We start from the raw sequence: 15612 nt of genomic DNA on the forward strand, positions 1-15612 counted from the left end.
CTGGCTACTGGAATTAGGCTGGTGCCAAACCAGTCAGTAGACTGATTTACTAATCCTAGCATTGCATCATGAATCAATCATACCATCACACCAGCCACCTCTGGAAAAGCCTCACCAATGACTGTATGAGGCCTTGGGGGACATCTAATGCAAGCCATAACACCTGTCATGGAATCTCTTCCGTAGGTCTTCTAGGAACCCTTGAAAGAAAAGAGCTTATAGAAAGAAAAGAATTAAGTAATCATTCCTTCATTTCACCATTTAGCAAATATTTGAGGAATTCCCTTGTTGCTGGATCTTGCTGAAATACAGTGGAGCTGGGGTCCCTGTGTCTAAGGAGTCTGCCTTCTGGAGATCCGAGGTGGGGCAGAGAAGGAATGGACAGCTGCCCTATGACATTCCTGATGGTGTCAGGTTGGATGGAAGCCCAGTGTGCTCTCGGAACTTAGGGGAAGTCACTAAGACTCAACTTCCTGGGAGTGTTGGCAGTTGGTCATGTGACAACTTCTCACGTTTTATTGTGTGAAGAAAAGGATGTGCGTGTAAGCGCGCACAGGGTGTGAGGTGGGAGAGTGGCTGCAGGCCGAGGAAGCAGCATGGGACCAATGCAGAGAACTGGTAGCAGGGTAGGGGTATGGCAGGCTGGAGTACAGGGTAAAGTGAGGCAGAGGGTGGGTGGGAGCCACGTGGAATGATTAAGGAAGGTATAGGAGTGAAAAGAAAGCAGGGGGCAGGAAGGGGATGTCAGCTGGGCACAGGGAGAAGGAGGTACAGGGCATGAGAGGGACTGGCAGGTGTAATTGCATTGGCTGCCTTAGCTCATGTGAACCACACCCCACGAGTAGGTTAGGGCCTGTTATCCCCATTTCAAAGGTGAGAAAGCTGAGGCGCCGGGAGGCTAATCAGTTTCATCACAGTCATACAGTTTTTAAGGGGTGAATTGAGTTTCTGACTCCAGAGTTTAGAAGCATCTCTGCTACCAGTGAGGTAATTCTCAGCATTTTATTTGCCTTCCACTTAAATGTGGGGAGAGGTAACTGGGCATTGAACCCAGTGACTTCACATTGAGCTACAGCTACCGTCCTTTTTATTTTTTATTTTTTTATTTTGAGACAGGGTCTCTCTAAGTCACTCAGTTACCCAGGCTGGGCTTGAACTTGAATTTTCCTGCTTCACCCCTCAGAGGGCTAGGATTACAGATGTGCACCATCACAGCCATTTAATCCTTAACCCTGTGAACATACTGGAATTCCAGTTTTTTTTTTTTTTTAATTTTTTTTTGTCTTTTTCATTTTTATCGGTACCAACCAGGGATCGAACTCACGACTGCCTGCTTGCAAGGCAGGCGCTTATGTCGCTGAGCTAAATCCCCAGCCCCTGGAATTCCAGTTTTTTGATCCTTGTCTATGAGTGACAAAAGCAGAGGTGCTTGACAGAGCTGTCCGTTTTGCTTGTTTCTTTTCTTCTTGGGATGAGTTCCACAAATGCCTTCTTTTGCTCTGTCCCTTCTCACTTCTACTGGTTTGTTGGCAATGATAGTAGGCCTCTAAAAACCGGCTGAAACTGACAACTAAATGATTATGCATAGAAGAGTATTTCTATTTTTCTAAACTTGCAAATAGCATAGTCATTTTTAGTCTTCGTAGATGTTATTTACTGTTTTTTTGTGATAGGTGTTTTGCTCTTAGCCCACATTTGAACTCACATTTCTCCAGCCACATCCTTCTGAGTAGCTGGGACTACACATGTGTGCCACTACACCTGGAAGATTTTATTTTGAATAGATGTATATTGAAATAATGTTGAAATATTTGTATATTTTAAATATGAGACTCTGACAGCATTATAGAACAGCTAAAAAATGTAACACCATTTAGTAAAGCTACTAAGTATTTCTGTAACACTTTCGAAATTACTCCTTTTTTCCCTATTTTAGGATAAGTTTTTTTTTTCTCTGTAATATCTCCTACAGGTGGCATTTCTAAAATTAGACAGTAGATTCTTTTTTCTTAAGCAGGAAGCTGAGGGTGGTTTTATAGTCAAGTCCAGTGGTTATTGAATTAATAGTTTTAAAGATGCATTGCCCAAAGCAAAGCAAAGCATAGCAAAACAAAACAAAAATATGCATCATCTTGTTAGTCCTCCTGCCTTGTCTTAGATTTTGCTCTTCTAGGTTGTCTGATTTAGTCTCTTCTACATTATAATACTGGGGATTAAAATAACCCAAATTGGTGTGTGTGGGCCAGTGTCATCACTCTCCCTCTTTTCTTTTCTGTTCCTTTTTTCTTTCTTTCTTTTTTCTTTGTTTCTTTCTTTCAATAGTAGGACTGAATTCAGAGCCCTTGAACTGAACTGTATCCACAGCCCTTTTAAAATTTTGAGAAAGTGCCTTGCTAAACTGCCCAGGCTGGGCTTAGACTTGTGATCCTCCTGTCTCAGCCTCCCAGGGTGCCATTATTAAAGAAGCGTGCTTCCACACCTGGCTAATATCGTCTCATTTCATCCTTAAAAGCCTTGTGGAGAGGATGCTATTATCTCAGTGTTTGAATGAGGACACAGAGGTACGGTGACATTGGTTGGGGCACTCAGGTAGGACATGGCAGACTCTAACCCAGAGATACCAGAGCTTATGTTTATTCCTCTGGTACCTTTTGAGATTAGCAAGATTAAAGGATGATTTTACTCTGAGTGACTCAGATGGGGTAAGGAGGAAGACTCTAGAGTCCTTTGTATCTTGTCACATTGGGACTGTAGCCTGAGTTTGTCATCAAGTGACAGATTCCTTCGAGATGGTACCAGCAGGTGTGGTGTGTTGAGTGCTGGATTCATGCATCCTTTCTTGGGCGGCCTGTTCTGTGTTCTGAGAGAGGAGGAAGTAACCAGCATCAGTATGCTTGAGTGTTTTTAACTTTGAATCTTGTGCTCAATGAAAATGTTGAGTTCCCGGCAGTGACCTGCTGCCTTTATGTGCTTTCCCCCTTTTTTGGTTTTTGTGCTTTGTAAGTAGTAAATACTTATTAATGAGACAAATGAAGTTAACATCTTCCTTCCCTGCTGTCGTGTTTCCCTTTTTTGGCAGGTTTTCAGCCCTGCTATGTTTTTCTTGGCTCTTGACTTTTATTCCACATACTGATGAGTGCCCTTGAGTGAGTTAGAGTCCTCCTGGCCTCTACTGAGGTTTTTCCAGGAGTGGATGGCTATTGGTAGGTCAAGAACTGAGCGGAGGGTGTTGCATTTTAGAACCACTTGGAATCCTTGAGACTAGACTGATGCTTGCTTCCATTTTTACTTAATGTGATTTGGGGCAGGGCCCTGGCATTGGTGTCCCTGTAAGTTCCATTGGTGACTCTTATGTCGCCAATGGGTTCCTTGTGAGTAGGTGAGTGACTTGTGTTTGGTTTTGGGTTTGAGAGAGAAGATGCAAAAGATGCTCCAGCTCTGTGGTCTCTGCCCTAGGTATTGACACAAACAATTGCTGCTCAGTATCATCCGTACACAGCTAACACCTGGATAATGACTGTCATGTGACAGGCGATGTTTTAAGCACTTGGCAGCAGCACTTCATTTAACCCTTGAAATATCCTTATGAAGTAAGCACTGTTGCCCATTTTATGGAAAAAAAAAAAAAACAAACAGAAAACGTTTGCTTGCAATGAAGGCCATCGAGTATGAAATTTACCTAAAAAGTACGATTTCGTTTTTCTTAGTCTTGCAGTATGGAAAAGTCATTCAAATTTTTGGTATTAATAATTTAGTCTCAAATGTGGATGTCTTCAAAATGAAACAAAGTCTTCGCTAGCTCATAGAGCAAATGATTGTCATTGATATGAAGAGCTGTAAGTTGGTATTATAGTATATAGAGTACTCCTTTTTATGGTTTTGACAAAAGGCAGGCTTTACTGTATGACAGATTTTGTACTATGGGTAATTTTGAGATAGAACTTGTTTTACTGTATTTTCTTGGAATTGCATTTTGTGTTTTTAAAATCTCATTTACTGTGTATATCTTTGAGTCTAGCTATAAGTCTGTAGTGACTTGCCATCTTAGCATTCTGGCTGCAGTAACCTTCCAGGGTAGTGAGCAAATCTACTAGTGACTTTCTTTATAGCATTAGTATCACTCAAAATTGTGCCATGTATTTGTAAACTGTGTATCATAAAGTTAACTCCACCAGGAGAAAGATTTAGGGAAAGGACATGCTCCAATCCTACTGTCATAAAACATGAGCTCAGTACACTGTCAGAACTCACATGCATATCTAGTGTCCCCTTCGCAGCCAGGCTTCTGGAACACGTCTGTGCGTGACAGTCTGTTTCCTCTTCCCTGCTATCTCCTTAGCCCACTTTGTTTAGTGTCAGTTTTGTCATTGCTATCTTCACTGAGGTCATAGGAGTAGCTTCCATATTGCTAAATCTAGTGACTACTTTTAAAAGCAATAATTTCCTTATTTGTGTGTAACTGCCACATGCTAGGCTTGTGCTATTGTAAGTATAGTAATAGGGTGATAAATTTAAAACAAGAGTAGGCTCTGTTCTCATGGAACTTGGGCTCTAGGGAGAGTGACCGAGGTGTCAGTGTATATGAATATATACGATTAATTTCAGGACCATGAAAGACCTCATGTAGTATGATTTCGTTGATGTGTCCAGAATAGGCACATCTATAGAGGTAGAAAGTGGATTAATGACTGCCCAGTGCTGAAGGGATGAGGAGAGAAATGAGTGACTGCTCTTGTAATGGTAAAAATGTTTTATAATTCGACATAGTACTAATCTCATAAGTCCTTGAGAGTACTAAAAACCAGTGGATTGTTCACACTAAATGGATGGAATTATAAGGTATTTCAATTATATCTCAATAAAATTTAAAAACATAGTAGAGAGTGTTAAGTGCTATTAAAAAAATAATAGCATTATATAGGGAAGTCAGAGGAAATCTCTGATGAGGTGACATTTGAGTAAAGTATTTCAGTGAAGAAAACTGGTAGGCCTGTGAATATCATGTGTCATTGAGCAAAAAGCATAGTAAATTCAAAAGCCCTGAGGTAGGAATTCAGTTGACTGTTCAGGAAGAGTTACGGGATACCAGGAGTGAGCAAAGCTAATGAAATAATAATAAGGTGTAGGGCAGGTCATGTGGAGTTTTGTAAGTCGAAGATTCGAAACTTTTTTTTCTTTTTGTTGCAATAAGAAACTCAGAATCTCAGTGATGGAAGTCACAGCCTGGTACCTGTCCTTTTTGGGTAGGCGGGGCTCTCTTCTGCTTTACCTCATCGATATGCTCAGCCGGAAGCTCTAGAAAAGACAGCCTTTGTTTCTGGAGGGAAAGAAGCAAAGCAAACTTAAAACAGTGGCTCTCAATGTAGAATCCTGATGGCTTTAACAGCAGGGGTTTTTGTTGCTTTTTCCATATGCCTCAATAAAATGGACTTTTCAGGAGGTTGGGTCATAGTTACCTCATGGCTTGGAGTTAAATATTACAGGCTGATTCACACTTAGAGAGTCATAGCCCTGAGCTATTACATTGTCATCTTGTTGTATCCTAGAGATATTTAGAATCAATGCTGATTTTGATAACCTTTAATTTAGTCTAATTTTGCTTTCCTTTTTGGGCAATAACATGGTCATTATTCTGCCCCTCTCCTATGCTCAGAGCCTTTACAGGTTTATCTCATCATTTTTATTGTCATTGAAAGCATTTATTAAGTACATAGTGCTATATTTAAAACATTCATACAGGAGAATGTTGCTTACTGATTGGCAGGCTAGAGTCTAGCTAATAATAAAATACCTTTTTGAATCTTTAGTGACCAGAAGAATGACACACACTTGAAGTAGAAACACTGGCATTATATTATGTACCTTTTTTGCATCAGCCTTTCTTAATGTTAAGTAAGTTTATTAGTTTTACCATTTTTGCATAGAGGTAAGTGGATAGCATGTTTTGATCAGGGAACATAATATACATTATTTTTGAATATGAGATGTATGGTTTAAGAATACTTTTTAAAAGTTGATACAGCAGCACTACATACGTATATGTATTCAATACATATGTACTGTATAATGATCAAATGAGGGGTATGAGCCTGCAGCATTCTCAGGCATGCAACTTTTTTTTTTTTTGCATTGGGAACATTAAAAATCCTTTCTGTTTTGAATTATGCAGTTGTCAACTGTACTTATCCTACTATATGATTGAACATTAGAGTTTGTTCCTCCAGCTAGTTACTGCTGTGTCCTCTATCCATCTTTTCTTAATATGTCCCTATACTCTCCTTGGCTCTGGTAGTTCCTGTGTTATTTTGTGCTCCTTTAGATCAACTTTTGAGCTTCCACATGTGAGAACATACAGTTTGTTGTCTTTCTGTGCCTGACTTATTTCACTTAAAGTGTCCTCTAATTCTATCCCTGTTGCAAGTGACAGAATTTCATTCTTCTTAATGGCTAATCCCCTGTCCTGTGTGTGTGTGTGTGTGTGTGTGACACAGAGAGAGGGAGGGAGGTTTATTCATTCATTTGATAATGCCTAGGTTGGTTCCATATCTTGGCTATTGTGAAGACTGCTGCAATAAACAGGTGACTGCAGATATCCTTTAACATAATGATGTCAGTTCGTTAGGGTAGATATCCAGTAGTGAGAATGACTTGTGTGGTAGCTCCATGTCTAGTCTTGAGGAGCTGTAATGATGACTGCTCACTTATATTCTTACCAGCAGAATACAAGGGTCTACTTTTCCACATCCTTGGCAGCATTTTTAAAAATAATAATTATTATTTTTGTCCTTTTGATGACAGCCATCCTAACTGGAGTGAGATATCTCATTATGGTTTTGATTTGCATTTTCTCCATAATTGGTGATAATGAGCATTTTCTTCATAAACTTATTGGCTATTTGGATAGCCTCTTTTGAGAAATGTCCATTTAGTTCATTTGCTCTCTCGCTCTCTCTCTCTAAACATGGATACTTTTATTTATTTATTTTTTCTCACATACATTGTGCATTGTCATTCCCAAATCATTCACCCAGCACACAGGACATCTGCATTCAATTGTCCAAACAATACTGGCACTAATCTTTCTCTTTAGTGAACTCAGAATTCAATGGTACAACTATCTTAGCTTTTTTATGTACATACATATACACATATGCATATGCATTTGCTCATTTTTAAAGTGGAATTATTATTTTGGCTAATGACTAGAGTTCCTTTTATATTCTAGAAGTTGATCCCTAGTTAGATGAATACTTTGCAGATATTTTTCTCCATTTTCTCTTCACTCTTTGTTTCCTTTGCTGTATAAGAAACTGTTGTTTGATGTGATCCCATTTGTCAGTTTTTTATTTTGTTGCCTGTGCATTTAGAATCATATCCAAAAACTCTTGCTCAGAACAGTGTCCTGAAATAGTTCCTGTGTTTTCTTTAAGTAGTTGTCTAGTTATGGGTCTACATTCATTTTGAGTTGATTTTTGTGTATGGAGAGGCTCCACCCCTATCCCGCTACGTGGATATTCCATTTTTCCAGCATCATTTATGGAAGAGATTTTCTCCCAAGTATATTCTTGCTATCTTTGTTGAACATGTTGCCTATAGATGTGATTTATTTTTGGTCTTTATTCTGTTTCAATGGTCTATGTGTCTGTTTTAATATTGATATAACATTTTGTTCCTGTTACTTTGTGTGTGGTACTGGCGATTGACACAGGGCCTCATACATGCACTCTGCCTATCACTCTGATACCTCCTATCTCTTTTCTGAAGAGTTGATTTTGAGTCCTAAATTGCCTGAACTAGCCTTGAACCTGTGATCTTCTTGCCTCAGCCTCCTGAGTAGCTGGCATTACAGACATGCACCACCACTCTAGCTTTGTTCTTTTTGTTTAGGATTGCTTTTGTGATTTAGGATCTTTTGTGATTCCATAAAAATTTTGAAATTTTTTTCTGTTCCTATGAAAAAATGCCATTAATATTTTGATAGGATCAAATTTAGATCACTTTAGGTTAATGGTCATTTTAACAATATTCATACGATCCATGAACATGGGATGGCTTTCTATTTGTGTTCATGAATGTGTGTCATTGACTTTTTTCATCTGAGTTTTCATAGCTTTCATTGTAAAGGATATTCACTTGGTTAGATTTATTCCTAGAGGTATATTTTGTAGCTATTATGAATGACATTTCTTTGATTTTTTTTTCTTTCCTCAGCAACATCATTATTGGTATACACAAAAGCTATTGATTTTTATGTGTTTTTTGTGTCCTGTGGCCTAACTGAATTTATCAATTACAACCATTTTTTTGGTAGACTTTTAAGGTTTTTCTATATTTAAAATCATACTGTCTATAAAGAGGCATATTTGTTCTCCTTATTTAGATGTTCTGTCTCTTACTGCTCTCGTCTGTTTTTTCTCTTAGATTTAGCTAGTTTTAGTATTTTCTTTAGTATTTTTAACTTTTTATAGTTGATTATGAACAACTTTGAGTAGCAAATGCTGCTGCTTATTTTCCTTTTATGAAGTCTGAACATAGGTCGACCTTTTTGCTCTTGTTAGAAATAAACCAGAAGAAAAAGCTAGAAGAGCTTTGGTTTAGCAATTAGAAGATGTGAATTATTCTCATCTTGGGTATCCTGCTTGAGTTAGTAACATGAAGAGAATCAGATACAAGGACGTGAAACACGAGCTCTTTCTCTCATTTGCCATGTGCAACTTAATAGGTGTTTCTCTTGTAGTTACATTTTATGTAGAAATTAATCCTAAAGCTCATATTTAAGGTAAAAATCATTTGCATTAAAAATACCATTTTAAATAATTGCAAAAGTGTCCCACTGGAGACTGCCCCAGATAAATCCAGCGTGTTTGGGTCCTTTTTCCAGCATCAGGACAGAATGCAGACTCCTTGCTTGTGCACAAGCACTTGAAGCAGCTGGCATACATTGAGGGACCAAGTGTCATAAACTGCATCTCTATATACCAGGCCCATTTAGTATTGTGACACATAAATGTGATTGGCATGTGGAAACTAAATGACTATGTCACATCTCATGCTTACTAAGTAGAAGAAAGAGAAGTTAACATGACAGCTGAATCCTGCCTCTCCCCTCTTCACCAAGTTAATAAAGTTGAGTTTCCCTGAGTTAAATGGCCATTTCTGGAACTTCACTGTATTACGTTTCTGTCTTATACTTTTTCTGCTACTGTCTAATGAGGCCCTAATCATTTCTTTCCCACCTCAATGACTTTTAGTCATCTCCATAAACAGCCCCTCTAAGTCCCTGTCCTCCTCAGCTGTGCTATACAAGTTATCTGAGAGCAGTGATAGAGAACCTTTCAGGGATGAGTGCCCAAACTGCGACCCCAAACCCACTTATTTATTGCAAAGTGCCAACACTGCAATTAAACCTCAATGTTGAGGGTTTAGTTTAGAAAAACAGCTCCTACATTAACATCTTTTGTCTACAAAGAAAAGCAGGTAACGTGTATGACTTAGGTTTGCCACCACTGTCCTAGAGTGGTTTAATAAACTCTTGATTAAAACACTCCTATAGCACCTAAACTTTCACATAAGTGCTCCTCAGCTTGCATCAGTGTTTTGCTGTGCAGAGGTAGATGAAGTAGGTATTCCCAGGATGAAATTTCTTCACAGTCTTACAATCGTAAGTTTCCATTGAGTAGAGTTGGTGCTACTTGAATGTGCCATATTTATCTGTTATATTTGCAAGACTTTGATGACCTGCTTAAAAATGTGTATTCTTAGAACATTAAATCCAAAGTCTGAAGTAAGATTGTTTCATTTTCTGACCTTTGCCTTTCTCTTAACTCTCTTTTATCATGATACTTCTCATATTTGAAGATCACTTGAGATTCTCTGCACATATAAATTTAAGTGTTGGTGCCTTTGTACCTGCATTCCTTTATTTTTTGAACACCTAATATGTGTCAGATTCTGTTCTAAGGGACACAAGTAGTAGACAAGATTTAAGTTTCTGGGCTTTGTGATGTTTATGATAATAGTATAGTTTACACGTATGTGGTATAATTTGGGTTAATGCTAAATACCATAAAGAAAAAGTATGGTAAAATGGGAAATAATGTGCTAGGAATCCTATTTATCACGTGACTAAGTTCTGTAAGTAGATGGCATTTGAATGGAAACCTGATGAAATGTGAGAGCTAGCCATGTTATGGGGGAGAAGAACACAGAATAGCAAGTACAAAGACCCAGAGGTGGGAATGTGCTTGGAGTGTTCATAAAACAGCAGGGAGCTTGCTGTGGCTCGCAGAACAAATAACTGGGAGACAGGCCGGAGATTCTGTTGGTAAGATGGGCAGAAGCAGAATGTGCAGAGCCCTGGGCTCATCATGTAAGAGTGGCCTTTTGCTTTGAATTATCTTCTCCTTCCAGCTAAAACTGGTTTGTTTTTTTTCCCAGCTAAAACTTTGAATGAGGTTGGAATTAATTTTAATTTGTTCACATGCTAGCTAGTTGTTCCTCTGTAACTGAATAATTATCTCATTTCTGTTAATTTGCTGTTTCATCACATACTGTGTTATTTATACATACAGTTGGACATGCTTCTCTACCCTCTTTTACTAAATTATCTTTTTGCATGCATACCTACCATTAAAGTATGTAGCTTTATGCCAGGCATTGGCAAACTGTGGCCCACAGGTCAAACCTGGCCCACCACCTTTTTTATAGTTTTTATAGTTTTAACTGGGAAGCAGTCACACGTTTCTGTATTTTTTATGGCTACTTTTAAACCACTGTAGGTGAACAGTTGTAACAGAGATTAAAAAGGTGCAAAAAGCCTGGAATACTTACAATCTGGCCTTGTAAAGAGGATTTATCAACTTCTGCTTTATCCTATGTATTGGTATCTGGTAGAGCAAATTCTGCCTGACTTTTCTCCTTTAACAGTTTCTTGGCATGTCTAACATGTTCTCCACGTGACCGTTAGTCAGCCTGCCAAGGTTGCCTGGTTTTCCCATTTTGGGGGTGGGGAGGTTGAAGAACTACAGAGCAAGCAGAATAGGACTTTGGTTGTATTTAATTTGTAGTTTAGGGAAAGAAGAATCTGGTGCTTTGCAGTGTTGGGTCTTTCAGTTCCAGGAGTAGAAGTTTTACATTTATGTCTTTCAGTAAACTTTATTATTTCATTTGTCTCTTGTATATTGAAGTTTATTCCTTTATGTATTGCTGCTTTTTGTTGCTGTTATAATTGAGATCTTTTCCCAGTTGTATTTTACAGATGACTCTTGAACTTTTGTTTGTATGTTTAATTCCTGATTCTCGTGAGAATAAGCTATTAAGATTGTTGACTTTTAAACGTGATTCATTTAGTTAGCAATCATTGTCTGAACTTACCTGTAATTGTGTCATTCCTAGAAATTTTGAGTCTCTGTATAGTGTGAGTTACAGAGTTAAAGTGGTTAGGGAAATGAGCTTTCACCTCCTTAAGTGTTCGGTTTTTCTTTTATATTGTGCAGGTCACAGTAAATAGTGATTAAAGCAAGACTAGTCAGTTTTGTGCCCTTTCAGTATTTGTTTTAAGAATATGCAGGAGAGAATTTTAGCAAGCTGTCTGTCAAGCAGTCTGTGTCTATTTGCAGAACCATCTGTTGCTTTTAATGTGGGATGTAGAGGGGTGTGGCTGTCACACAGGTGGTCAGACTCAGTCACTGCTTTCCTATGGAAAGGCATGGGGTCGTGGGATCCTAACCTAGTGCTTGTCCTTTGGAATTGATACATGAGCAGGAGATTTTTATACATCAGTTGGTGCTTCCCTAAATACATTCTCTGTAAAGCATTTGATCCTTTACCCCTAACATCTATACCTTAAGAATGTGAAATTATTTTGGATTTCAAAATCTTGTACTTGCCTTGAGCAGTGAACACATGTGCCATAAATCCAGTGTGTGTTAACCTTTATGAATTTATCTTTTAATGCTGTTTTCCCACCTTATATTCATGCCTTCTCCTTAAGTTATTTTTGTGGGGGGCGGGGGTTGAGAGAGGGTTTTGAGAGAGTTCAGACTGTTACTGACTCACCATATAGCTCAAGCTGGCCTTGAACTTCCAGGGACTGTCCTGCCTCAGCTTTCCAAGTGCTGGAGTTACAGGCATGTGCCACCATTCCTGGCAACTTTTAACTGCTTATGTTGGTGAAACATCTTTATTTTACTTTTTTGGGGGGAAGGGTTGTACTAGAAATTGTACCTAGGGCCTTCTCATTGAGCTACACGCTAGGGTTTTTAAGGCAGAAGATTGTTGAGTTGCTAACTTGTCCAGGCTGGGCTTGGACTTGTGTTCCTTCTTCCTCAACTTGCAAGAGTGTTGGAATTGCCTTTTTACTTTTGTTGACATTAATGAAGTGAAATTTCTGGGCATGATGATACATGCCTAGTAATTCCAGCAGTCTTGAAGGCTGAAGCAGGACAGTCACAAGTTTGAGCCATCCTGACAATTTAGTAACTTGGCCAAGACATTGTTTCAAAATAAAAGCAAATAATGTTAAGAGTCCTGGAGATATAACTTGGTGCAAGAACCCTGGATTCAGTCCCTGTACCACAGAAAGAAAATAAAATGACCCAACCAGATTGCAAAAAACAAACAAACATCCCCCAAAACAAATCCTTCATGTATGTATTTCCTAGAGAACATGCGTGTTTCTCCAGTGTGTTGATACTATTCTCAGTCATTATTATTAACATCATTTGGTTGTATATAAATATAGCAGTGCTGTGATAGACTGTAGAGATGTGTCAGGCCACATGCTTGAGTCACAGAGGGAGTTTTGACATTTGGGAATGTTTGATACAGGCCCTGATCTGACCTAGGCAAAGTAGAAACTATTTTAGATGGCTAAATAGTGTAGAGGAAGTTACAAGCAAAAACACTAGTAATTGATAGCTTTTATTGAGCATTTTATTGTGTTCTAGGCATGGTAAGGGGGTCTGATTACATCATATTTTTGCCCTTTTAGTAACAGTATGAAGGACAATTACCTATTGTTATTTTACAGGTGAAGAAATTAAGATTTAGGTTACATAACTAGTAGACCAGAGATTCAAAGCAGCTGTTGGGCCCCAGTGTCAGGTTGTAAGAGCAGAGTGGCCGGTATTTTTGGCAGGAGCGGGGAGTGTGTGTGTATTCACACATGTGTGCGTCCTCCACTGCTGAGTGCAGGAGGGCTGGGCAGATGTGCGGCTGGACAGTGGTGCCGTCAACTTGTAGAAGTCCTGTAATTTCAGATTGAATGCAACTTGTGTTTCTTACCTTTTCTACTTTTCTGTGTTCACATAAAGGAGGAAGAAAGGTTTAACAACTGTCGTTTGTTTAGACTCTGTGAATTTTGTCTGTTGAATTAACAGCAGCGTGATTTAGGTGACAAAAGCATGTTAGGCAGGTCCCAGGAACCTCCTGTGGTTATGCCTTTGCTAGGCCCCTTCTTCCTGTCCTGTTGTGGCCTCAGCAAGAGGTCTACAGCCTCTAGTTGTCTCAGGTTTTGGTTTTGATTTTTTAGGGGGCCCACAAATTTAATTTACATTTCAAGTGGAATGTATAATTTGTCTTGTTTTTAAATCAAAAGAGTAGGTCAAAGAGAGGGAGATGGCTCGGGAGCATAATGGGGGCGTGCAGGAGTTGGCTAATGGAGCTGTTCATGCCCTCCTGCAGGTCAGAAGGCTATTGCTTCTGAGTTTAAAGACCCCTGACTGTGTTTGTTAAATATAGATATTACATATACCCTATACTCATTCCAGATGCTTCTCTGAACTTTTTTGGTGTGGTTGAAATTAAGATGGAAGCAGTAGGTTCTTTGCCGCCTTAGTTCATTTATCTTAAGCATGGCTAGACTGTTCAGATGGCCGTCAGCGAACACGTGACTCCATCTGAGCCCTGCTTAGAACGTGAGGCCTTAGCTTGGCTGTCATCCAGTCACAAAAACAGTGTTTCTTTGGTTTATTCTAAATAGTGGCTGTCCCTGGCCACATCAGTACTTTGTACAAGCACTCCTACGAGCATGGGCGCTGCTTCTGCTGCCCACATAGGGGATGATAAAGATTTTGCTGCCCTGCGGCCCTGCCCCACAGGTCCCTCTACCCTGGAGGCTGGCCCACAGCCAGATTCCCAGCAAGCTATAAAAGCGAAAGTAAGCCTTTCTAATTAGTAGCTGGGAAACCAGTTTGCTTTCCAGACTCAGCATAGCAGCCCAGAGAGCCCAAGCTCTGCAAAGACAACTCACTTGGGAACAGCTGATCTTAGGGTCTGTTCTTTGATTATGATACATGGCCCAAGCAAAATATTTTGTGAAAAGTTAACTTTTTTTCTCTATTAGAGTGGTGTAACTTGGAGAGTTACAATATATATATATATTGTGTGTGAGCGTGTGTGTATATATATAGATGTATATATATATTTTTTTCAAAGTCACTTTCCTACTAGGCCCCCCTTTAATACTAATACAAATCCTGATATTTTATGAAAGTATTCTAAATATGAAATTATTTATGCTGGCGATACATGTAGGTCAGTGATAGAGTGCTTACCTAGAATGAGTGGGGTCCTGGCTTTGACACCCAATATTTGAAATGATTCATACATTTTCAACTCATATTTGTAAAGCCTGATGTGTATGCAAGCACACTTTATATATAAAAAACATTCGACAGGAGAAACTCAAAACCTCCACAATTTAGCGCTTCATGTTGTGAGAATTCTAAGATAGGACAACTTGGTCTGTCTTTTGTGTTTGGCTTCATTTGTAATTCTGAAATTAGCAGAGATGAATCCTGGACGCCTCTCTCTTTGGGAGTGTAATTTCTGCTTCTGAGGCACACTTCAGTGTTGCAGCACCTGCAAGGGACTGGAGACTGTTGCTGGCCTCTGGCTCCTAGGCCTCGGAGCCTGCAGGACAGCTCTTTGATTTATCTGTTTGCTTTGCGGGGGAGGGGCTAAGTTTTCTGGTTTTGTTCTCTATGTTGTACAGTCACAAGATACATCTATTGTAAGAAATACTGAATGTTGGGTGCTTTTCTCTCATTTTTTTTGCTTGCTTATTGTACCAGGAATTCTAGGGAGGGGGGAACACATTTTGCTTGAGATATATCTTCTGTTTGTGTGGCTTGTATTTGCTGACATTATTTATATCTTTCTATTGAGTTTAGGTTCACTGCTGGCAGAATTTTATAGCTACTGAGATATTTCCATTTTACCTTGGAGTTCACATGAAAATTTCACGAGCTTTTAACATTTAGTTGGAAATTTCACTTTTATTATCAATCTTTGTTTCTAAGAGATAGGTCAAGAGTAGCACATTATTTTTTATTTATTTACAAGTTTCAAATTAATTGAGATATGAAAACATTTGTTTATCTTCACTTTTGACCTTTTAAAAGACTTTCTGGCTTGGGAATAAATAACACTGAATTTTCTTTTTTATTTTAAAGACTTCCAGCTGAACTCTCATCTCTCAACACTGGCAAATATTCATAAGATCTACCACACCCTTAATAAGCTAGTAAGTCAATCTTTTTAAAGATAAAACTGCCAACTGCTTAGTTATTTTGAGCAAGTGTATTTGATAAAAATATTAAATTGTGAATA

General features: G+C 38.8%; 1 protein-coding gene across 6 annotated transcripts in view; it reads left to right on the forward strand.

The window, feature by feature from the left end:
* Dcun1d4 (defective in cullin neddylation 1 domain containing 4) overlaps positions 1 to 15612 on the forward strand; it is a 76909-nt gene that overhangs the window by 8561 nt on the left and 52736 nt on the right. For all 6 annotated transcript variants that reach the window (XM_003471578.5, XM_063240539.1, XM_063240542.1 and 3 more), the window contains exon 2: positions 15456 to 15526. In XM_003471578.5, the coding sequence (XP_003471626.2) occupies positions 15456 to 15526 (71 nt within the window). The remainder of the gene's footprint in view (positions 1 to 15455; positions 15527 to 15612) is intronic.

The sequence above is a fragment of the Cavia porcellus genome, unplaced genomic scaffold, assembly GCF_034190915.1.
Source record: "Cavia porcellus strain 051 isolate PalLab524CR breed Dunkin Hartley unplaced genomic scaffold, mCavPor4.1 scaffold_30, whole genome shotgun sequence".
NCBI classification, from domain to species: domain Eukaryota; kingdom Metazoa; phylum Chordata; class Mammalia; order Rodentia; family Caviidae; genus Cavia; species Cavia porcellus.